At 44.7% G+C, this 23,624-nt stretch overlaps 1 protein-coding gene across 1 annotated transcript in view; it reads right to left on the bottom strand.

The window, feature by feature from the left end:
- The window catches only part of SLC4A8 (solute carrier family 4 member 8), an 846,795-nt gene that overhangs the window by 204,054 nt on the left and 619,117 nt on the right, over positions 1–23,624 (bottom strand). Inside the window, exon 8 of the mRNA XM_069653405.1 lies at positions 8,181–8,338. Within this exon, the coding sequence (XP_069509506.1) occupies positions 8,181–8,338 (158 nt within the window). The remainder of the gene's footprint in view (positions 1–8,180; positions 8,339–23,624) is intronic.

Here is a 23,624-nt window from a genome sequence, read left to right as displayed (position 1 = left end):
CTTTAGTGAGCAGCGACTGCTTCATAATAGGTAATGGCCTGCCACCCGTCTGCCCTTTATGAAGACGGCAGTATCACTGAGAACCGCTCACAGGATCGCTGCCTCTCCCAGAGCGAATCATGCAGGTCATTCTGGTGCATAACCAATGGGCCATGCCCGACTTGCACACACAGCTCTCCCAGACATTGAGGGCTCCAGCTTCACAAGAATGGTGTAAAATGACAATTATGACATTGTTTGCAATGGAATCAACAAGTGTTTTACAGGGACAGTGGCAGCATATCCTGCGTACTGTTGAGGACCATGCATCTATTGGCATTTTCCAAGTATTAGAGAATGCCTTGTAAATTGTACGGTGTTTTGTGCTCATAAATTGCAACATTTCAGCCCAGTATTCAAAGGCTGAAAATCCCCTGACAGAATTTAAACATATGCGTACAGGTTCCCCACAGATTTCTGTAGAACTCCTGGTTTCTATTCATAGCCAAAGGGGATCAATCTTATTCATTTTCCTCCCATCCCATGGCTTTCCTCAATGTTCTCTCTCTGCATTCACCACCCTGTTCTGTACAGTGCTGTGTTGCTTAGTAACTAGGTCTAAGCTATATTAATCCTACACCTATCAAAATATATACATACAAACCACTGCTCAATTTTCTCACCAAATTACTTCTTTGTACTCTTGTTTCGTAAAACATAGTCTGAAACCGAACTTACAAGACATGTTTTTTTCAGTCCTGGCATTGATAGCGCATGTTAATGGTATTTTACATTCCTTTGTAGTAATGTAAGAGGACCAGCTCCAGAATGAATGCACAGCCGCTAGTAGTTTAACACATTTACTTAAATGTAAATTGCTGTTAGCGCTTGAATTCATGTATTGGGACATGCATAGGGTTGGGTGCCTCCATATCACACAAATGTAATCACACACACACAAATGATAACAGCGGTACTTTTACGTCAGCACCATCTTTGTTTCACATGGAATGCAGATTTATGCACCCCTTCCCTTTCAAATCAGCCATCATGTATACCCCCTGGTGACGATGGCCACAACACACATTATTCCATTGACTTTCGCTATTGATAGTTAAGCCTTTGTTAGGTCACCACTCAGAGCCTTTCAAGCACAATTGCAGCCCCTTCTCAGTTTGCTTTGCAGGAAGAAGAGAAGGGGGTGGGCAAGAGGCCCATTGACTCCAGACACCAAAATAACTGCCCGGTGTTCATTTTAGTTTCTGATACACAGAGCTACTGGGGAGCCTCAGGTGAGCAACCAGTGGCTTGCGATCTACTGGTTGGAGACGCTGGTCGCAGCTAGTCTTTGCTTCTTAGAGCACAATGGCAGCTGGGATTGGAGCAGTTTACTGCTTTTCAGTAGAAGGCTAGAACAGCACCTGTAGAGTGCCTCATCCTTAATTGGTCATATTTATTTTCAACCGCCCTAGACAAATCACAGGTGAATCGGATACCCAAATAGTCATCTATAGTAAGTATACATAATGTTTCCTGTTTGGCCATGAACTTCAGTTTTGGTGGCCTGCACTGGCCCATTACCAGGACTTTGGATTTGCCTCTATTGATCACCAAGCTATGATTCTGACAGACATCGCTACATTGGCCCAACATTGTAACCAATGCACACTCTGAGCCAGAGGCGTTGCTAGTGGGGGGGCAAAGGGGGCTGGTCTTTTGGCTGTAGCCCCGGATAGAATATCAGGAGTTACAACCAAAAGGCTAGCTAGCCCCGAGTCCTGACAGTTCCGACACCAGAGTAGCCCCAGGTCTTTTCCAGACATAGCAACACCCCTGCTCTGAGCCAAAGCCACAGTGTCCTCCACATATAATAATAAAGGTGCATGAGGCCCTTTTATCTTTAGGGCATCTGACACGGGGATTTTAAGGGGCATATGCAAACCACCTTGGTATAAAAATTCAATAAAATAAGGGCACCGCGTCTGACTGGGAGAGAGCTCATACAGGGGCATTGTTGCCAGACCTCCGGCTCAGACATGCACTTTTTAAGCGGCCCATAGGTACCCCTATCCCATTTACAATCGTCTACAGCCTCACCCTGTTCGGAGACATCCATGCCTATTTCTGAATTACAGGGATGGTGAAAAGCAGTTTTTGGATGGTTTGTAACTTTGGTGCCACTGAATGAAACTGCATGAAATATTGCAATAGCAATCTAGACCCGACCCTGAATGGTTCTACAAAGTTTGGTGCCGTTTTGCCAAGAGGGAGCAAAAGTAGAGGGAGGTCCCAAAATATTTGCAAAGCTTATAACTTTGTTGCCATTTGACGAATGAGCACACATGTTTGCAGAAAGATTGTAGACCCAGAATTGAAGGGATTTGCAAAGTCTGAATGGATTTCGTCAAGTGGGGTCTAAGTTACATGAATATTTTATGTACATACACTTTGACACTTTTCTGGACGGATTTGCAGCAAACTCATGCAAGGAGCATTGAGAAGGACCTGAAAGCATGCTTTTGCAAATGTGTCCGTTATATTTTTTGAAAAGTGTCATAATGTAGATAAAATAATAGTGATATGCCTTTGGTGACTGAGGTATAGACTGTGGCCATCGGCAGTGGCCAGATTGTTCGGGTCATGGCCAAAGTCCATGACCCAAACAATCTGGCTACTGGCCATGGCCACAAGGGGACCGGCAAAGGGGTTAATGTGGGCATGGCCACCAGGGACCGGCTATGTGGTAAAGTTTTTCAAAATCGGTATAGGTTTGAATGGGAGAAAAAAAAAATCTTGTGGCTACAGCCCAAAGTCCTCGACAGGATTGCAGCAAACATCCGTGAGGAGCATCAGCAAGGACTTCAAAGCACGGTTTTGCAACTCTTCAATTTATTTTTTCTAAAGGGTCAAAATGGAAGTACAAAACATTGTGATATAACTGGTGATTGGGCAATGGGCCTGGCCCTGAGCAAGGACATATCTGTACTCTTATTTGCTTATTGGGGTATGCAGCATGGCCAAAGCCCTAGGTTAGAATGGGAAAAAGATTTCTGTTTGAGGTTGCTGGACGAGATTGTAGCAAACTTGAGGTCGGAGCATCTGCAAGGATCTGAAAGCATGCTTTTGCAAATCTGTCCTGCGTTTTACTTTTTGGAAAGTGTCAAAAAGTAACTACAAAAAATAGTGATATAACTTTGCTGCCTGGGCAGTGTGCCTGGCCCTCGGCAAGGACAAATGTCTGCTCTGATTTGCCTATTGGGGAATGAGGTATGGCCGAAGCCCAGTCCCCATGGATTGTGGAAACTGGTCATGGCTGCAAGCCATGAGCACTGGCCATTGGTCACATTATGAGGGTATAGTGAACACTTAACTTAAATGCAGGGTAGGTGCAGTGGATAATGGGGGTGGTTTGGTGGGGCCATGACTTGCATCCCCTAAGATGCTGATAATGACACATCAGTATGCGTTGCAAAAAATATGTTTGTTAAAGGAGGTTTACAGTTCCTTCATATAAGTTGAGAGGAGTTATTAAGAACTTATATACAGTGATGCAATATGAAACATTTTCACTCCTAAAAACCTATGAAATTCAGAGAAGCAAACTTTGTTAAAGGGACGTTATGGTTAGGTTGCACTAATACAAACCTATGAAATTCAATGAAAAAACGTTGTTAAAGGGGCGTACAACCAAATAAAAACCAGAAATTCGCCAGTTATGGTAAGCTAAGCAGCCATAACTCGCACCACCACCGTGCACTGCTAAGACTAACACCCAGTACATCAAAGATGACATCACAATGGTCATTGATGATATCACTTCTGACATCACATATCAGGCCACCTTTTTTTGTTCACTGACATATCTAAGCCAGGAGGTTTTGCTCACTGACAGTCAGAATATGAAACTTGAAATGGTGCTATAGATCTAGACGTTAACATTCTTGTTAGTAACTCCAGAGAAGCATTTCAAAATCTGTTAGAGACCAGCCAATCCCGAACAAGGGAACAAGCATTTACCAGACCCTAACAATCAGCAGGTCTAACACGTAGAGGGTACGTTAATAGTCTGTAAAAAAGGTGCTGGAAAATCCCACTAAGGCGGTGAGAGGGTGCGCACCTTGCCATTTCCAAGAGCATTAATAAAATCTTCAAGAGCTTGAGAACAGCAGATGGGAAAAACTGGTGAATTTGCTGGAGGAAAAGGGGGCTACTTGAGCCCTGGCACAAAGGTACAATTTCAGCTACAGGTACTGGAGAAGACCTGGGGAAACTATTTCTAAACTCCCGGGCGTGGTGAGACCTGCCTAGAGATGACGCTGAACCTCAAGGTCATGGAGCAACCTGCTCACAGCGAGTTCTGAATCACAGGTCCCGGAGACGCTGGAAAAGCGGAGTCTTGTACCCTAAATTGGGAGGGACCCGCCCAAAGTAAAGGCTGAACCCAGGTCATTGGGAGACCTGTTGAAACACCAGGTGGAAGAAACTGGTTTGGTAGAGCACCATAGGTTAGAGCTAAATCCATCAATTCAGCAGGAGTATCTGTAAATCCAAGCTGTTATGCAAAGGTGGAGCTCGACAAGAAGGCTGGGAAGCAAGGGACCATTAAAAGATCTGAAGGATCAGAGTCTACAACCACAGAGAGTCCAGACTGAGTACAACCGGATAGACTTCCTAAGTGAAGCATCTTTTGTGCTTGTGACTTGGGATGAAATTTGCAGCAGAGGCTTTATGAACCCTCTCATTGGCCAAGACTTGTAAACTTTATGTTTTAGTTTAGGGACTAGCGGAAGTTGAAGGACTAAGCAAGCGCAGGTTTGGCGCTTTCTGCTAGGCACATTCTTTAAACATTGCACTATAGATTAAGCAGGTGTCTGCAACCTTTGACTTCAGATGTTTTGGACTAAAACTATCCATCAGTTCTAGCCACCATAGTCAATGTAGATGGATCACAGGAGTCCTAGTTCAAAACCTCTGGCAAGGCAATGGTTGGAGACCCTGGGATTAGGAAATCTCAGGAGGGGTGAGGTGTAGAGGAGGAGACATGTACGTCACTTATAGACTCCACCCCCTCACCTCAGTCATACTGGATGAATAACAGGAAGACGCTGTGCATGACACCAGGTATCATCCCAATACCGCATCGAGTGTATGAGAGACGCCACACACTCAAGACAACCGTATCAAATGTAACCTCATACTGAGGTGGTAGCAGGAGGTTTGCAGGCACCACTGAATTTCGTGGCGTTGTAAAGAAGATCTGACAGGTGCAAAGGGATTTTATAAGTTGAAGCTACAATGACACTGAAAAGATATAAGAAAACCTAAAGAATGAAGATGTAAATGAAGAAACACAAGTAAATATACATGCAAGTAAGAAGAAACCATATATACAAAGAAGATAGGTAACCAAATGAGTAGTTTAAATATATGCGCAGAAACGCAAGTTAGATGAGCCATATAGAAGCTTGCTGCAGTAGAAAACATAACACGGGTGAAGCGGCCATGTTGAAAAGATGTACGCCGACTCTCAATGATAGTAAGCAAAGAGCTTTAAGGGCAGAGACTAGAGCTGCAGAGCTACAAAAATCATGCATAAACAAAGAATAGCTGCTGGTCAGAGATCAAGGATGCCACAGCGAGAGGATACAAGGGGTGTTAGTGAGGATAAGCAACCTGCGCAGGACATATTTTTCTTAGATTAAAGTAAATGAGTGAACATTTATGAGTGCCAAGTATTGACAATAAAAGATGCAGAAAAGCCTATTTGAGATGGAGCAACCAAGTCTCCAGAAGCCGAATAGAGTGATGACACACAGGAAATTGAATCAAATAGCATTAAATAGAAAGTGAAATTGACAAATGTGTGGCCTCTTCACAAATGGTGCACGATCAGAAAACAAGGCCTATTCATAAGCCCTGGCCGAAGATGACAATGAACATTAACTCCCTTTAAAGTTACGGAGAAGAAAAATTCCAGCAACGTGCAAGTACAAAGGAGAGGCCTTGGCTGAAGGATTGGCTGATGAGAGATGGAAGACTAATTGGGCAAATGGGCAGTAGTTTCACGTTGTTCTCTGTACCAGAGTTTTGTTTTGCTTATGTGTTGCTGCTAGTGAGCCGAGTGTCCAGGGTTGGGAGAGGATGCCAAGCTATTATGAGGGCCTATGCAACGATGAGCATACAATATTGAATGAGCCATTCCACTATGGTTATACTTTTATAATCTGTATTATACGTAGTTAGAGGGAAGATCCAGGCTTGCCTACCAAGGAAGGAGCAGCCAATAAAGTTACTAAGACATAGACTCTTATGAGTAGATATGTTCCCCTAACCAATCCCTAAGCCCAATAGGTTTTATTATTTGTTACGTAGGATGTCATAGCCGATGCATATTGAGTTATAAAGCCTTTGCGTAACTAATCTGCATTGTTAGTGTGTGGAATACAATTTGTTGTTCGCAAGATTGCCCTATAATTAAGTAGTTCTTTGCCATATTCTTTGAGTGTGTCCGGTCATTTGGGTCCAAGACTGTTTATTATGGTAATCCCATTCTGTACATAGACCCGCCCAAAATGTACTACATCACAGAGGACATGGAATACTCAGTTCTATTTTATGTTTTGTAACTACAGCACTTGAGGTGGACACTGGAAGAATCCTTCCCTTTATGGTAACCCCTTCCTGACACCGTTTAGACTTTGCACCCCATTTCATTTGTAGAAACTCCCCGTGTTCCTGTAGGGGTTTGTTTCAACCCATACATAGAAAGCCACAATAATAAAACATGCTAGTTTTATCACAACTTCTTGCCGTCACGTGGGTCATTCCTTGACCTCCCTACAATATGTAGCTATTTTCCCTTGTTTCTTGTGGGGTGATGGGGACACCCCTTTCATGTACCAATGATCCAATGAATATACCCTACTACAGAGAATAAATGATCTTCTTTGGATGGCATTCAGAGATGTGCACCACTCTAGTGCCTCTAGCTGCGGCCCCCATCCAGACTCACCATCTTCCCACCACCTTCCCTCCAGCTCCTCCACATAGCACACCACTTTGATGCTTTCTTTTTTTTTATCAGAAATTAACTGAACACACCCCGAAAGGCCTAGTATAGGTCTATGGTTATGAAAGGAGCTTTAGGCTCCAAGAGAAGTTTCCCAAATCTGCAAACCTAAACCAAACACACTTGAAGAATTTGTAGAGCTAGAAAACTATTTTCTTTAAGGTTTCTGCAGCCCCAACTGTAAAGATTGGGTCATGGGTAGCATAACATTAAAGAGAGCATCACAAAAGTTGAAATGTACTCAATAAATCTTCGACCACCCCCCCCCTTTTAACTGTGAACTGTCCAAAAAGATCAAATGGTCTCCAGATACAAATACAATTCCTGTCCAACATTAATAACAAACAATGCTAAAATTTGTATTCATTTCCCAACATGAGAATTGCCCACACACAACAGATTACTATCAATTGTCTCCTCGAACAAGTATGGTAGGTACCCAAAATGTCCGTGTCCAATCTTACTAAAAGTCATTAGATGCCTTGGAAGCCATTAGTGCTTAATGCTGCCAAAACTCACAAAGAACAACCAACACGCTGGAAGTGGTGGAGTAGCCAAGCTGGGTAAATGGAAGCCACTCCGAAGTACACGTGACTACTACGCTCTCTTCCATCCTCCGGTGTGTGTGTGTGTGTGTGTGGAATGCATGACACAGGCATGTGTTATATGCCGTGGCACGGCCCCATTAACCCCCGCTCAGTGAATGATCTGTGCTTAGGACACCTGCAAGTGAGGGCAGGTGTGTCTGCAGGTGGGATGCTGGTCATGGGTGGAAAAAAAGGGGAGCAACCACCCACCCCTCAGTGCTTCACAGGTCATCTTCATCAGCACCTGCCTGGCTCATGATTTAATATCACTCCTTCGACTGAAATCAGGAGTGCCCGGTGATGAGGGAGTCAGTGGTGATATCTGATCACCATGCGAGTAAAATAAATCAAGTCCTCAACCACCCTCTTGCCATGAGGCATGTCACTCATGATACATAGAATCATGCCTTCATGCCCAAGCAGCTTCCGGCCCAGCCAGCTCTTGCAGATGCCGTCAGTTTGCACTTGATTTGGTGCATTTAATCATGCAGCTGATTCAGAGATAATCACTTCGACCAGCATAGTGTACTATACTGTAGACTCACCTTGTCGGGATTGGAACCTCCGTGAGGCCTGTGAGGAGAACAGCCGGAGAGAGGCGCACAAATGCCACAATAGGCCGTTCAAGGAAGTCCAGCTCTCCCACGAGAACATTGGAGGCTTCAGCGCCAATGGGAATCTTTTTCATAAAATGAAGGTCCACCTTGGAAAAGAGAAAGGATAAAGTTAAAGCATACAACTGTGAGAATGTCTATTGATCTATCCTAATCATCCCCTATGGGCCACATTATGATGTCATCTGTCATTTAATTGGCCCTTTGTTTTTCTGGAATATCTGGCTGTAGCGTCTAGGACTCTTCTTCAACCACTTATATATAAATCTCTCATAGGCCTCCCTTATTATATAAAGCCATCAATGGACCAGAATACTCTCCACTTTCAACTCAGCAATAATAATACACCAGTTTCCATGCACCCCACAATGTTCCCTTCTATGACTCACTTCTCCACCGTGCCAAACTTCTAACAAGACATTTCCCCAACTAGCTACATTTTCTTCCAAAGTATTGATCACTTTACCTGCATGCACCATCTCGAATGACACACGGTCTATCCAGCGAGCACCAATTTCCTGAAAGATTCTAGCACACCCCACCCTGAACAAACTAGCCCACCTCTGCAAATTTTGGTTTTTAGAGATTTTCTTTGTGGTGCACCCGTGTATTTATTCATTATATATAGGTTGCAAAAAACTATTTGCAACTTTGGTAGGACAGGGTCATGCCTCTTTTAGCTTCCATAAAGAGTGCTTCCATTTCTGCGTGACATCCTCCAAGCAGTGGTGTGCTTTGAGGCCAGACTCTACGCCTTCGGGGAGACTGCACTCTTCCCAACTGTGCATGTAATTTGCCACCATTTCCTTCTCAGTCTCTACCCCTTTCCTGCACCAGACTTCACGCACAACTTCCTCTCTCTGTTTTCCCTCCAACACCATCTCACCTCCCCAGGTCCTCAGTATTCTGGGTCGATGAATGGCCCTGAGGGAGCCTGCATCAGGTGTCCACAAAAGTAAGAAAGTGCATTGTTAATGATTGTGCACTTGTGAAGAGGATCTATCCATGAATAAGAAAGATACAGAAACGAGCAACATGCTTCCCTTTCGGCTTTCAGTAGCAGTGTAACATTTAGAAGCTACCTGCGACTCCCAGGAAGCCATTGGAAAAATGCAGACTCTACTTTTACGACATGACACTGGAAGTCCAACTCCCTTTAATTCACCCATGAACTAATATCCTTCTCTGTGCTCTTCCTCTACGTTTTAAGCAAAGTAGTAAAATACGAAGCTTGGCAATAAACACCCAGAAGAAACTTTCAAAAGTATAAGAGCTGCCTCAGTGGGAGGGGTCCTTCCAATTAATTTTGAGACCCCCCCACAAGCGCCCCTTCCCATGAAAGTTCAACTTCTCCAGCGACATCATGATGACTTAGCATCTGCACTTCAAAGGGAAATCGAGGGTAAATCTTCTTGGAGGGGGGAATGATGAATCCTGTGGATTCGGACTAGATTTAGGGATTAGGGGTGGGGGAATAGCAGCCTCTGCATCTTTCATAGAAATGGTGACTTCTCTGTGCAAATGAAGTGTGTGGAATCTGCCTGCTATGACGAGACCAGAGGTGACCATTATGCCCCTTCAAAGATCGCCGGCACCCTCATCAATAGACATAAAATAGAATGCGTTATGTTGAAAAACCGAATCCCAAAAGCTTGAGTTAGAAAATTGCGAAGCCCACTTGATCGCATTTTGTAACTCGAGCTTTTGGGATTTTGGTTGTTTGTACCCTACTGTGCATTAAATGCATGCTGGGGACACCCCTGCAGCCGATAATACCGAACTGGGGGAGCAGTGGGGGGAAAACCCCGCAACCACCAGCTCCGCTTGTTGGGTGTTATGGGCTTCATTCCTTTTTACCCTGCAGAATGCACACCAAATGCGTATTTAGCTTTTTTTGTAATTCGACCTTTTCGGCCGAAACAATCTAGACAAATGTACAGCTTTATGATGACCTCCAACCTTGAATCCACCCTGAAACATTGGTAGACCATCCAGCTCCTCCGGTCGAACCCTCACCCAAGAAGGTGTAATCCACTTGTTGCTGCCCATCCAAGTGGCTGGCATCTGCAGCAGAGGGTGCGGATATGCTTTCTGTCTGTTCCCAGCACTAGACAGGGCATTGGCACAAAGCGAAAGGGACAATTGTGTTGGTAATAGTAACCCTCTTCTAGATGGTGAAAGGGCGGTTACCAGTTCGACATCTTCGGCAAGAGGCTCACATAGTCCAAGTTTCATCGATTCTGCTACTCCCACTGGAGCGTCCCATTCTAGGACCTCAGGTGCCACATTCCATTGGGGGTTGAACATTCACACCATATATTCCTCCGCTTCTACGTGGACATCTTGCAAGGTCCAACTCGACCCAGCCGCATCTTTATTTCTGCATTTATGATCCTGCCACGCCTCTATAGAAGCCCCACCACCATGCCCCACATTGGATGCAGAGTGCTGGCATGCCCTAGGGAAGGTCAATATCTTGAGAGCTGGAAATACCCACATTTTCTTTGCCTGTTCCAAAAAATAGGAGTATGGGCATTGCCCATTTCACAATATGTATATTGCTGAGCCATTTAAAAGCCGACGTCCTCTGGAAGGAGCTTTCTCTGTCATTTGGAAAGGTAGAAAATAGTTTGTTGCAGCTGTGAGAACCATCCACATCCCCTCATCTGACCTCCCCTCCCAGTCACTCAGAGCGTTACTTGATTTCTGGCCCTGTGGTGTCCACCCCGCTGAGTATGGATCCAATGGGTCTCCAAGTCCATTCCATCTTGGACAGGCTAGAAGACTGACAATTTTTGATAATCAGTCCTGCTCATCCCAGGACCATCTTAATGCTAACAGCAACAGATCCTGTGGGGTAGTCCCAGTCCTCCTCCAGGTAACTTTGGTCCTCACTGCGAGGTCCTGTACCTCCTCACAATAGCCCTCCTCCAGGCCAGAGAGTGGTTAGCTGGGAATGGCGATCAATGGGGATACAGTAAATGTGACCACATGATCAGGCTGCGTTCAATCCTAGGCTTCCTGGAGGAATGCCAGTGAGATGGGCTCAACCTGAAATCCTAGAGTGACAGAAACAGGGAGACCCTGGTGCATGCATGCACAGGAAGGAGAAGCAGCAAGGGATGAAGAGTGGTTCTAACAGCTGACACCACTGGTGGCTTTGTGCACACATTTTTCTGCATGCAGGTTCAGGAAGGTCCTTGAAAGCAACACCAACAATGGGAGATCAAGGTTATCTGCCATGCTGCCTCCACAAAAGGAGTGTGTCTGGAGTTGATCCAGGTTGAACCCTGTGGAGGTTGCACAGTGTTCAGCTCTTTCACTGTTGCCTTTTAATATTTGCATTCAGCCTTTGGCTAGCCTTATCCACTTTGACGGCTTCTGTTTTGATTCATTTGTGGATGACACTCAGCTGCTTTCTAGGTTTGACCTTAAGTGCAAGGACACAGCTACCCACCTCAGGGCCTACATTGAAGCCATTGGTGAGTGGATGGACTCAATCTCGCTTAAACGTAACATGGAGAAGACCAAGATGCTAGTAGTGGGCCCTCCTTGATCCCCTCTTTGGACTTCCGTTTTTTGGCCATCAGCACTGCACTTGTTCCCAGTTCAGCAAGTAAAAGATCTCAGCGTCAAGATGTCCTTGTCACTTTTACTCGATGCTCAGATCAGTGCCGCCTGTAGCTCAGGCTTTCTTGAGTTGAAGCAGCTGAAGAAAGTAATTCATTATATTCCTACTAGAATTCATGCTCCCATCGTCGCTGCCTGACAGCCTTGACTATTGCATTGCCAGTTTGTTGGCTCAGCCTTCTTATCTGCTTCATAGCCTGCAAGTGCTGCAGAACGCGGCACTTCATTTAGCTATAGTTTTACCCTATAGTCGATCTGTTTCTTTAGATCGTCTGGGCCTTCACTGACTTCCTGTTGTGGTGCGTATTCAGTTCAAAGCACTTTGCATGATCCACCGAACCTACTATGGCAAAGGTTGCCTAGCTTTACATGAGAAGATTTTACCCCATTATACTGCACGCACGTTACGTGCCACATCTGTAGCCCTTCTTACTGAGCCTCAGTATCGTTTAGAGCTCTGCTGTGGTGGTCGCGCCTTTTCTGTGTCTAGCCCCAAGCTCTGGAATTCACTTCCGGCCCCTCTCCAGACTATCCAAGACTTTGATTCTTTTTAGACCAGCCTTAAAACATATTAATGTAACTTTCCTTTCTTCGTCTGGTGAGATAGATAGATAGATAGATAGATAGATAGATAGATAGATAGATAGATAGATAGATAGATAGATAGATAGATAGATAGATAGATAGATAGATAGATCTCAAGTGATCTGCTCGGAGCCCAAGGTTTGAGACCGGCCAGGCTCAATCGCACATCTAGCTCTCAGCAGCTGTGATGGCCAGCTCTTGGTACACACTGAGAAGCTACTGGGCATGATGCCTAAAAGGAATGAGGGTGCACAGGATGCAGAGATCACCACTATTTTCAAGGTGTTCATGATTAATCTTCTAAAAGGTAAATGTTCAGGGGGAACAGTAAATACATTTCCATTTCCTCCACTGGGTGGGAACGTGTTTCTTAGATCAGTCAACCAGTCTGCAAATATAAAATGTAGTCTTCTTTCAGAAAATGTTTCTGCAGATGCAATTACATAACATGTACAGGCAGGGCGCAAGCCCTAAAATAACTGGGGGTGGGGGGAGGAGGGAGTCGGACATACCAAATGGAAAGAGACTGGAAGGGAACATATCCTAAGTGACATGGGCACATTTCATTCAATTTGTCGTACCTAATTATATACATTTCACAGGACAAATACGCCTTTGCCAAGAGAACAGATTTTACTTTAACACAGCTGGCCAAGTATGAAAGATGCGCCCCTTTTAGGTTTAGATCTGTGTAACACAACATGTCAAAAGGGCACATTTTGCAGGCTGCCCACCACTGGCCTGGATGCATTTGTGTCCCGACCAGAGCCTTTTGTGCTCATGGTGCTAGAGTTCACTGGCCAGACTGGGGAGTTTACATTATTTGTAGAGGCGTAGAGTGAGAACTGTAGGGAAAGATTGTGAACTGGTGTGCGAGTGGCATAGTTGCGGCATCGGTTTATAATGTGATTAGGCATAAATAGTGTTGGGGCAACCAATTAATGCCACGGGCAAATAAATCTATGACACTAGAAGCAAAATACAGGCCTGAATCAAGTAATCTAGGTCAAACAGTTCAACTAGAAACAATTCATACCGTGTTAAGGAGATCCATTTAGGGGTCCATGGTTAAAACAAGGTAAACAATACATATTCTGGAGCAACAGTTAATATAGGATGCTAAGGTGCAAAGTACAGTGGCCCAACAATTAAACTAGGGCAAACAGTTAAAAAAATGGAGGCAGAGAGTCAAGGATTAAACTAAGCAACAATTCATACATTGCAACAATTAAACTAGAGAAAACAATTCATATAGTGAAGCAACCGCTCACCTAGAATGTCAAAGGGAGTGTGTGTAGAACAAATGTGCTTGTGTTACTCTACATGTGTGTAAATGTGCAAACCTGCCAGTGAACGTGTGTGAGTATATGCCATGTGAGCGTATGCACATCTGACCGTGCAAAAGTGCGAGTGCCTGCACGTGTACTAGCCCTTGTAAGAATGTGTACAAATGCTTTGCAGGTTAATCCTCATATGTCATTAATAATCATGGTTTGCAAGATACAGCTTCACAAACCCAACGTGCGATAATTTGCCAAGTTCATCCTCAAACTCCCAAAATACTGCCCCCTTTTGCCAGGAAAAGCGTGAAATGGCAGTTAAAGTAATTGTATATAAGGTGCAGCCTCATGTGCCCAGATGTTCCCATCATATGCCAAGTGTAGCCTTGTTGCAACGTTGATGTGTGCAGATCTGAAAAGATGGTGCAGCAAGCCCTTTGGCGATATTTTGTAATTGTCTGGAACAGTGTTTAAGGTGACCTCCAAATTGCTAATGTAAATTGGTTACGTAGTTGTCTGTGGTGTCTGTTAGAGTGGTGTTTAAGGGGTGTGGAGAGTTGTGCTAGTGTATCTGTGGTGGGTTAGTAGGTGTTGTTGAGGAACAGGTAGCCGCTTTCTCACTGGTTCCCACCCCCTCATAACTGTCATACTGGAATGGTCAGAGAACAAGGGTGGACTGGCCTATAGGGAACTCTGGCGTTTTCCCGGTAGGCCTCTACATCTTAGGCCTCTTGTTTGGTATTTCCACATTTTCCCATAGGAAAATGGTTGGGCTGGCTGAAAATGTGTAATATGGGGCAACTTTGAAAATCATTTCCAGGTCTTTCTTTGGTTCCCAGTCCACACATGTCTGAGAAGAGCAGTAAATTGGACCCTCTGTGTCGTTACCATACCACATCTAGTGTACGAGTGACGTTATGCACTCAGAGAGGCATACAGAATGCACCCTTATGTTGAGCTAGTAGAAGGATGTTTCGTGGAAGGATGTCAGCATGCACCTATGGACATCATGGAGCTATAAGCAAAACTGATGAGAGCAGAGTGAGGTCATAATGAAGATAAGTGAATTTATGTTTAAACAATATGAAAATACTTACGAATAATTATGCAATTGAAGCATGAAGAGAAATATGTACACAGAGCAAATGTAATCGTGACTACAAAGACAAAGTTACTTATTCATCAATAACTGTAAATACGCAATAATGCAACCTAGAAGCTTGCTACAAAGGTGAATATATAACGTGGCTAGAATGGCCATGATAGGAAAATGAATGACGTTTCACGTCGGATACAGCCAAGCTACCTAAGAGACAGACTAAGGGTGCAAGATCAGGAGACGCGGAAGAATTGTTCTATCTGCAGAAAAGACGATGAGTCAAGGTTGATCCAGAATAAAGGATGCTATTTCAAGACATAAGCACAGAGCACAAAGGGTGTTACATGGATAAGCTCTGAATATGGGACATTACTCATAGATTGAAGAATAGGAAAACATGTGCAAAAGCCAACTGTTGGTCAATTAAAAGCTCACAAAGTTCATATGAGAGAGTGAGCAAGTCTCAAGAGGCCAAACGGAGCAAGTTCATCTAGCATAATTAAATCAAATAGTAGGAAGTACAAGGTTAAAATGGACAAATTCGTGGTCTGCTAACTCGTGATTTCTGAGAAGAGAACAATGGCTATTCATTAAGACTCAGAAGAAGATAGCAGTGTCCTTATACTCCATTCAATGTTCCAGGCCAGTGAGCAGTCAAGGTCAACTACAAACGGAAGACTTTGGCTTATGGCCACCGATCAGAGGTGATGGACTAGTTGGAAAAACAGGGAGTAGTCCGACAAACACCTAGGTTTCATTTCGCTTACGTGCTGCTAAAAGAGTCGCAAGTCCAAGGTTGGGATAGAATGCTAACCAATCAGTGGGTTTGAGGGACAACCTAACATACAATATTGCTTAGACCAATCCACTGCCATTGTGTCTGCTATAATCAGTACTATATGTATTTAGAGGTAGTTCAAGGTGTGCTTTACAGATAAGGGGTAGCCAATGATGCACTAATCTTTATATATTCTATAAGTAGATATGCTCCCTTAACCAATTCCTTCCCTCGATCGGTTTTATGATTTGCCACATTGAATGTCGTCATAGATGAGGCATACGGGGGTATAAAGACCTCTGTGTAATTAAGCTGCTCTGTGAGAGTAGATGCATCCGTCCGATGTTTTTCTGCAGAGGCGTTGCTAGGGGTGGGCTTTTGGTTGTAGCCCCGGATACAAGCGGAGCGGTTACAACCAAAAAGGCTAGCTAGCCCCCAGTCCCGATTGTCCCAAGATTAGCATAGGCCCAGATCTTTTCCCGACCTAGCAACAGCACTGTTTGTCTGTTCTCCCTACTTTGAATAAAATAGTGTTTTGCCATATTCTTTGAGTCGGTTCGGTTATTTGGTCTGTGATCTTTATTTGTAATTCCATCTAGCACAAAATATGCCTCAAGGTGCTACAGCACAGTGCTTAGCGAAATATAGTAGAGCACACGTATTCGGGTGGTGTACATTCCACAAAGTAACCCTTATGTTACTGCTGGAATTGTGTGTTGGGTTGTGTCATCTTTTGTGGTGGGAGGTAGACAGATTTTGTGTTCGTTATTGTTACCCTTGCCCAAAAGATAGCTCAATAACAACGGGGAACATCCTTTTCCCTTTTAGTCACATTTATTTGTTTATACTCATGCAAAACAATCTTTCTTCAGCTTTTATGCCTTGTTCTGCCATATTATTTGATGTCAGGCCAAATGATGCTTCATTAGACAACACTATACCAAGGCACGAATTAAGGGCCAATAGTTTCTATTCAGCTGCCGGAACCAATCTTCTGACGGCCCAGTGACAGCTCAAGGATATACAAACTGTAGCCTCACTTGGCATGTAATTATGGTATGTGCACTATGAACTAGCCAGTGACCAAGCCAATCACCGACCACATCACAACCACAGCATTACCATGCTGGAAAGGACCATTAATAAACATGTGTTTCGCCTTTAAAGCCTACCATTTGTTGGGCAATGCCAATGCACCAATGTGCTGTAAATTGCTCCATTTTCTGTTAAATTTACACTAGTGCCCACAGACATTCCTCGTGGTGAATGGTAAGGATGCCCCATACAATTAAGTTTGACCCACCCACACAAAAACCTTTTAAGGTAGTCCATGGCCCACCATCTAAAGCGTTTACCTCCACATAGCCCTGCAGAATGTTGATCTAGTTGTGCCCTTGCTGCTGAATTAACACAATTATTAGTGAAAAGCACTTAACTCACTATCTCTATCCTTTTCCACAAAAAGGCAATGGTGAAAAATGTTACATTTTATAAGTCAATGGTTAAAGCACACATTCCTGCAGTAATTGCTCGGCAGTGATGACTCACTGTGCTTACTTCCTCATTGACACAAAGAGTTATCTGTGCTAGAAGTGTTTGATAAAAATGTAGTGACCTTAAACCTGCAGAGTACCCTTCTAACTCTGCGAGGCCAGGTGCAGAGGCTTGGAAGATGTGCGATGAAACAGGGTTGATTCACCCAGGAAAATGGACTGGGACCCCACTCATGTGGCCAGGGAAAAGCAGACACTTTCTGATCCTGACCCTGTGGCTGGTATTACAGGAGAGGGGAAAAAGGTCAGGAGGAATGGGAGACCCCCCCTCCCCCGGCAATTTTCCCCAAGACCCCAATCTAATAGCTTATTGTAAAAAAGAAGTTGTTGAAAGGAGTGACTTTTGTATAATGGACTTTGAGTTCCAGAATTCCCAGAGTACTGGGACGAGGAAGAGGGCTGCAGAGCCACAAGGTTGCAAAGTGCAGCCCATTAAGCTTGATGACTCACACCAGAGGGTGGCTGAGAGGCATAAAAGGCCCGCTCAGGTGCAGGCCATTAGATCAAGGTGGAAGAAGACAAGGACGCCAAAGAAGCAGCAGCAGCAGGAGAGCAGTAGCAGTATGTGGAGGAGTTTTTAAATTTCCACGAAGCAGCAGAGGAAGAAATCACAGAAGAGCCAGGACACCAGAACCAGAATGGCAAGAGAAATTGATGCCAGTCCGGAGAGAGTCATATGGGCTCGAGATTTCAGCTGCAGAGGTTGCGCAGTGGAAAGCGTACCTTTCTGAATCGCTGGGTGAGCTGCGAGGGCTCCGAAAGTAGCAGACGTGAGACACAGCAAGCCATGCAGGAGAGGTTGCCAGGCAGTGCAGGAGGACTGAAGCAGACGAGATGGAAGCAGCAAGGTACATGGACGTGCACGCCAAAACCAGTTATATTGTGACCACTGAGCACTCCTGGACTGCCCGTTAGAATACAGACTCCCTTTTGAATACCGAACTGATGTAAACCAAATTAATATTTGTGACGCATACCAAGCTGATGTAAACCAAAGTAGTTGGCATAAAGAACCATTGGAGATGTGACCCGTCGGACATAGTGGGTAATAATAACAGCCAACCACACGACCTTGAGAAGGGAACCTAAACCACTATTGCTAAAGCCAAAAGCAAGGCATCGGAAGCAACTGATGAACAACCAAGGTTGTTCACCCAGGTTATTAGAAGAAGCAGCTAAATGGTGTACATTATACAGTTATATTTGTTGTTGTAAAACTGCCATGTATTTCCTTATTGATTTATTGTGTATATAAGTGTGAGGGACAGAAGCCTTTTGCTAGAGTGTTCCCTTTATTTTAGGCAGGGAAATCCTCATCAGAGTAGGGATAGTGAGGCACTTAACCAACCTTTTGAGTTAATAAAATGGCAGTTTTTGGAAAACCTTCACAAAGTTGTCCACCTCAACTTTTTTTGTGTTGTTAGTTTGTTTTCCTTTCTTGGGGTATTATATTTTGAAAATGCAATGTAAGTGTAGCACTTGGTCTGGTACTTGGGCCTTTAATTCATCAGGAAAATGTTGAAGATCTGTGCAAGATGGAGCCAAAGCAAGTGTGGACATATAGCAGTAGCGGTAGGGTACTGGTGTTGCAGTAGAGGCCGGAGAGTGTTCCAGCTACGGGCAGTGATTCAGGTTTCACAGGATGTTGAAGCAGTACTTCCCCATTCGTCATCTATTGGTGCAGAGATGGAATAACAGACCCTTGAAGTTAAAATGCACTCCAGAAAATGTAGTATTGGAGCCGATTAGATATGCTCACCACTTACCCAGTGCTATGGTGATGTGGTCACACGCAAGCTAAAACCATGAACCAGTTAGTCAGGAAACTGAATGCCTACATGTCCAGACCGATGCAAGGAAGTATCCGACTCAGGAGCATTAGGACCATGGATTTGAAAAATGAATGTGTGTTTCATAGCAAAGGTTTGGTGTCAATAGTGAAGTCACTGAGCTGAGTCGGACTGGGGCATAAAACTGTCTCAGACACCAATGAAAATGTGTTCCACAGTCACAATTTTTAAAAACACTTTTTTTGAATAATGGTCTTAATAATTAAGATCTTTCATACACATATTATAATACAACAAAGAATGCCATTCAGTCCAATCACAAATAATACATACATAATCAATAATCAGAAACAAGATTGCAAGATATGCTGAATAGTCCCCATTTGCTTCTCAGTGCCTCAACACAACAAGGACACATGATAAATTGACGGATTTTCACCGGGCATCTACCCATTACATATTCACGTAGGGCTTTTAGTGCAGTGTTAGGCAAGCTTGTATGCAGTAAGCCTGTGGGAAACTACTGCAGGCTTGTCCTCTTGGTATTAGGTAACCCACGTATTGGCGTAGGTCTGTACTACACAAGTTGGTAGAGTGACGGAGCAGCCAGACTTGTCCCAAGAGGGGTAACTGCGAGCTGTAGCATCGAAATCCACACATACAAGTATTCAAATAACACTAAAGGTTTTCTAGTAAAATAATTATTTATTTACCGGTCAGTTTTAAATAAGCATTCTTTAAAAAGGGCAATGTGCAAAAATAAAAATGCACTTCATGACACGTTCTTAGAATCAAGATAAACAAGTAGATATTCTTTAGAGATGCTTCATACCCACTTCCTACACCCCGAGGTGACTTCAAATACTAGGGCAGTATTGGCATTTATATATCACTTTTTGCACTTGGTAACATTCTAAGGTTGTGGAAAAGGAAAAGGTTAGGGAAAGAAAAAGGTTCTGCTTCTCAGAGCATGTGAGCACTTTTCAATTGCACAATGAAGTCTAGATAGAGTCTTTCCCAGCAATATTAGTCAAACCAATGTAAACCAATGTATCACCTATGAGGGACATCTAGAATCAAAGTAAATGGGTCAGAAGAGTCTGCAGGAAGCCAGGACAGCTAAAGGCAGTTTGAACAATGTCTGTGGAGCTGAGGCACTTCTTAGATAGCACAAAAGTATTGCACAAAGTTAGAGAGTTTGCAGGAAAACACTGTTGGTCCACAAGCTGTTAGGCTTGTGAAAGTCAGAGCCGAGATCAACTCTTCAAAAAGCAGCTACTGCAGGTGTCAAGTCATATAATGCAAGCTACAGACTAAAGGGGCAAGTACCCCTTAGTCAGCACAGTACCTTAGGTTAGAAGAAGAGGATCCAGCTGGCTTCTGTTCTGGTTGCAGATCTTGAGTTCCTGGGCCTCAGTCATGGTGACAAGAGGGAGGATGTCTATACAACTCAGGCACTACAGTTCGAAGGTTGGCGGCAGCGGCTATGAGCTCTTTTCAGTTCAGCGGCTCTTTGGGGTTTCAGCTACCGGCAAATCGCACCACCGTGGACACTTGATGGGTTTCCTTCACTCCTCGAGTCCAGCACTTTGGTGATGTAACTCGAGCTTGGGCTGTCCTGCTTCGGGAGGGTCCTCAGAATCATCCTGGCGCTTTGGTCCAGCTTAAAGATGTTGCACTAGACGACAGATTTCTCAACCCATGGCACTCAGTTCCAGCAGCTCAAAGTAGTACAGTCTTCCAGCAAAGTTCGTCGTGGGGTTAGTTGGTACCACCGACCCAACAGAAGAAGCCGTCCTTTGCAGAGCTGCTCTAGTCGATTCGGAAAAGCAGTTTCAGCACAGCAGCAGGGCTTCACCGGGCAGTTCAACAGTCCAGGAGGATGCAGCAAGCTTCTCTTCATGATTCCTTCATCAGACGTTTTGTCTAGTGGTCGACTGTTCAGTTTAATAAGCCTCACCTTTTATGCAGGTTTCTCCCATTCATGCACAGTCTAGCTGTCACCCACACAGCAGGGAGCCTGCAAGGACACCCAGCCAGCCAATCAGCACTGGGTGCATTCAGGTAACCAAGGAGACTAAGGATAGGGAGTTACAGGCACCTCCCTCGCGTCCTGCCTTGCCAGACACACTGGAGCCAGAGGCGGGTTTCAGGACTGAAGCCCGCCAAAGGCAAAACAAACAAATGGGTTAAACCTGGTTTGGCATGCAGAGTAAATTCCAAGAAAGTCCACACAAACAAGAAATGGCAAAAAGGAAGACTGGGGCCATTTTGACACAATGGTCACCCATGGGTTCTACACTGCAGCCGAGGATTCAGCCTGTGGTAGAAACGCACATTGGTGGGAAGATTAAACCACTGCCACCAGCCATTAAAAGTAGTGAGGGTAACATAATAAAATGTTACTTGAGTAAGTAGGAAAATGGGCTACTAAGTAACCCCGCAGCACTTCACATAAGATGGCGTGTGCTGGACCTACTTAGGAAAAAGGTCAAAATCAATTTCACTTTAATACTCTTGGGAACAGTAGTTCACCCAAGAGAAGGTATTTAAACCTCATGAGAAATCCAAAGGACTTCTCTGTGATGCTGCACTGAAGGTGCTGTGCGTCACCACACAAAAAAATGGATGCCTATTGAGTTTGTCAGACTCCAAAAACAAAGAAAACACATAGGGTTAAAAATCAAAAAGTCCTACAGTCCAGAAAAGAGCTGGGGTTCTCCAAGTTGGGAGGAATTTAGCACTAAAATGAACATTCTCCCTAAGATGCAGTCACCCCAAAACCTCCATGTTACATTAAATGTTTTTTTGCGTTTATCACAAACTGTACTACACTCAACAGATGTCTAGAACTTTCCAAACTCTGGGACTCATAAGGAGTTGGGCAGTATCCCGGTGGAAATTCTGCTGGGTGAAATTAGCATTTCCGGTGGGACTTGCGGCGCAATCAGTGCTGCATTACAACCTGACGTGAACGCGTGCCCCACTTCAGCAGCAAAGCTAATTCTGCCTGGTGGAATGAATGCCAACAAAAAGGTACTCCACAGACATACCGGCGCACATAGCGCTACCACCGCCCTCCAGTGGCACCAATAACACCTGCGCAATTAGCGCCAGCAGAAATCACGTCATCACCGGAATGGGAAGCATGGCGGCAGAAATCTTTGAAAACCGAATTCACCCTGAATCACCCACGTCCTGCAGCCATCCGAGCCTAAAAGTCACTGGCAACACGTCTTAGGAGCAGAGCCGAGGGAACTTCCAACTATGCCTTCTGCAAAAAGCCCTCAAAACTTTGCTGTTTGACTAAGCTAGTCACACACAATCCTCATTAATGTCAGTTCACACTGTTGTATATATGTGCCCATGTAACTATGTACTTATCTCTGTAACAGCGCCTCCATGCCTACGGGCTGCTGTGCGCTTTATAAATTAAAAAAGGTGCCAGAAAACCAGCGCCGAAAGCCAAATCTTAGTGAGGGAGAGCTAGTAGTCCTCGCAGATGAGGTTGTAGCCCACTGTGAGGAACTGTACGGGAGCAGACAGAGCAGAACCGCCATCTGGGTGGCACGAAGCAAGAAGGTAACTGCGGTAGTGACGTTGAGGACTGCCGCATGAGATTGAAGGGTCAGGGTGCGGGGACTCCTATCCCAACTCTGACAAGAGGCCATGGCAACAGGAGGAGGTACCACCGAGCCCCTAGTCCTCACACCATGGGAGAAGTGCAGCAGTATCAATGACATGGAGGGTACTGACTGAGTCAGTGGAGCAGTGGCGGGTGGCAGCATCCAGGAGGCGAATCACCACTCCACCCCCAATTCATATAACAAATAACTATTCATGAATGTTAGCCTTAGCACAAAATGATGTAGTGAACAGGGACACATGCCAGCAGCTTGTCCGGCCAATCAGGGTGAAGTGATGGGGTGCCACATCAGTGCCCCTCCACAGCAGCCTGAGGGTAGGGCACCAAGTGCACCCCTGAGCGGTTGTGAAGTGTGAAGGTGTGGCAAGCGGCTAATCCAAGTGCAATGCACCCCACGCCCCTGCTGGCACTCTCCATGCTAGCAGGATTGTGGCGTGTGAGCAACCACAACACCAAGCAGTTGCCACACCAACATGTTGCGGGCACAGTTGGCCAGCCTCATGCTAGCATGGCAGATGAGCCCCATGGCAGAGTACAATTCCCTGCACCTACATGGGTGCAGCAAGCGAAACACAAAACAATACAGATTATAGCAGAACAGCGGGTTGCCGTATGCAACACTATATAGCATGTTGCTACACAGACTCTCCGATTGGTTGCCATTCTCTCCCAACATGGCCTTGCAGCTAATTAGCAGCACGTAAGCAAAACAAAACTCTGGTGCAGAGTGCAACATCGGACTACTACCCACTTGCCCAATTAGTCAATCATCTCTCATTGGTCAGACCCCAAGCCAAGTCTTCTTTATAGTTGACCTTGCAGCCTGCTCTCTGTTCTGGAACATTTAAGGGAGTGTAGGTACACCATTATCTTTGTTTAGTGTTTAAGGAATAGCCCTTGTTTTTGACTTCTGAATTACGTGTGAGGAGTCCACGATTTTTATTTATTGCCATTGATTTAATTAGGCTGGGTGGCATTACTCTTCTTGGCCTCTGGAGACTTGCTCACTATATC

This window comes from Ambystoma mexicanum, chromosome 3q (assembly GCF_040938575.1).
Source record: "Ambystoma mexicanum isolate Mex_15411 chromosome 3q, UKY_AmexF1_1, whole genome shotgun sequence".
Lineage (NCBI taxonomy): Eukaryota > Metazoa > Chordata > Amphibia > Caudata > Ambystomatidae > Ambystoma > Ambystoma mexicanum.
This window is presented reverse-complemented; position numbering and strand designations above follow the sequence as displayed.